The sequence below is a fragment of the Acanthamoeba castellanii genome, assembly GCF_000313135.1.
Source record: "Acanthamoeba castellanii str. Neff unplaced genomic scaffold scf7180000084746, whole genome shotgun sequence".
NCBI classification, from domain to species: Eukaryota; Discosea; order Longamoebia; family Acanthamoebidae; genus Acanthamoeba; species Acanthamoeba castellanii.
This window is the reverse complement of record NW_004457568.1, coordinates 83,132-84,921: the sequence shown is the minus strand read 5'-3', so window position 1 is coordinate 84,921 and position 1,790 is coordinate 83,132. Positions and strand designations below refer to the sequence as shown.

Here is a 1,790-nt window from a genome sequence, read left to right as displayed (position 1 = left end):
CCACAAGTTATTGGTCCTTGTAACTGAGGTGTTCTGCAGAAGAAAGTGCAAGGTGGTGAGTCTGTGAAGACCAGTTACATTTTCATTTTGCTGGTGAAGTTCCAAGCTCACCACATGCTTGTTCTTTACAGCTACCAAGAAACGTGGCAAGGGTAAGGCTGAAGAGGAAAAGTTGCCATCTACCATCAAGCACAAGGCAGAGCTTGCTCTCCAGAAAAAGTAGCTCAATTCACCAAGCCACTCTCCAAGCTTCTTGGCCAACCAATGCAATTCCATGAATGGCCAGTGCATTTATCAGCCCACATTGTTTTCCTGATGCACATTGGTTTTTTTTATTTGTTGACACTTTTTCCCAATGCACATTGGGTTTTTATTTATTGACTCTTTTCCCCAATGCTCCTCACCTTCCACTCTAAATTCCTGGAGGAGTCAGATCTCACTGCCATCACTTCCTTCCTACAAGGCCTAACTTCACATCCTGCCCTTGCCCCTCTCACCCAAGACCAGCTCCTCCTCCTCTTCTGGTCCATGGAAAGTGCAGAAGTCCATTGGCTAATGTTTCCCTCCACTCTCTTCTCTTCCTCATTCCAACAAAATAAAAATCAAGCATTACCTCTGGTGCTCTTCTTATGCCTTGAAATTGTTCATTGGCCCCATCTGCTTTTACCATGACCTACACCATTTTTCCCTGTTTTGCCACTCTGTACATATTTTGCCAAAACCACTCACACACCATGTTCACAAAAGTACTGCTTTCGCTGCACATACACATATATCACTTGTACAGATTTTACTTAACAAAAGGTGCCACTGGCACCTTTTTCTAGACACAGTGTTCAGTATCCTTCAGGTTTGAATGCGCCCAACAATGCCCCCTTCCAATGCCCCTTCCCTTGAACCTGTAGAGCATGTGGGTTTTTTAATCACACTCAGGATCAATGAGGAATGAATGCACCTGCATGAGCACCATGAGCAAGTGTAGTGATTTCATTCACATGCCAACCTATGAGGAGTAGGTGGTATACTGGAGTAGGGGAGGCCCACTGCTTGAGACAGTCCATCTGTTCTGCTGGTGTACTGTCTTAGCCTTCACTGATGGAGACAAGACTGCTTTTCCTTTTTAAAACTTTTTGGCTGAAGCTGAATTCGTTGCTTTTTTCGCTGTTGGACAACAAACAACCTGCATGCTTAGCATTTTTTTGAGGCTGGGGAAAAGGGGGGGCTCGCCCATACTGCGTCCTTAAGCCTCCCCAGCCTGCCACATAAAAACGCAGACACCCTACTCCCACGCACCACAACACCACCAACAACAACACCACGGCCACCCAACTGCCCCATGCCTTTCTGTTCGAATTGTGGGGCGGCTGTGCCGCCTAATGCTCGCTTCTGCTCGGGCTGTGGCCAAGCCACCGCCGCCGGCGCTGCCCCTGCTCCTTCGTCCCCCGCCTCCTACTCGCCATCTTCCTCCAGCAACGTGTCATCCATTACCGGCGTGGCCCAGCAGGGAGCGTCCGTTTCCAACGCGTACGCTACACTCATCTTTTCCTCCTTTTCCATCTTCTTCATCTTCGTGTAGAGCACCACCCACACCCACCCCCCTTGCAGGTACCTGATGGGAGGCCTGGGCAAGGGCGCTGACGTCAACACCGAGCTGTCCCGCATCCTGGGCGACACCAGTGCGCCCCATTCTTGACCCTCCTTGTTCTACTCTCTACTCGTTTGCTTGAGCTCACCCCCTGCACTCGCGCCTCCAGGCACGCAGCGGCAGTGGTCGACCGAGACGCGAGGGC

The 1,790-nt window shown here is 50.3% G+C and overlaps 1 protein-coding gene across 1 annotated transcript; it reads left to right on the top strand.

Moving 5' to 3' along the window:
• Positions 1 to 1,336: 1,336 nt before the first annotated feature.
• On the top strand, positions 1,337 to 1,693 carry ACA1_185190 (uncharacterized protein; the record flags this gene model as incomplete). Its single annotated transcript, XM_004342481.1, has 2 exons — positions 1,337 to 1,524; positions 1,606 to 1,693. The coding sequence occupies 2 exons, from the start codon at positions 1,337 to 1,339 to the stop codon at positions 1,691 to 1,693; spliced, it is 276 nt and encodes a 91-aa protein (XP_004342530.1).
• Between the last annotated feature and the right edge of the window lie 97 nt (positions 1,694 to 1,790).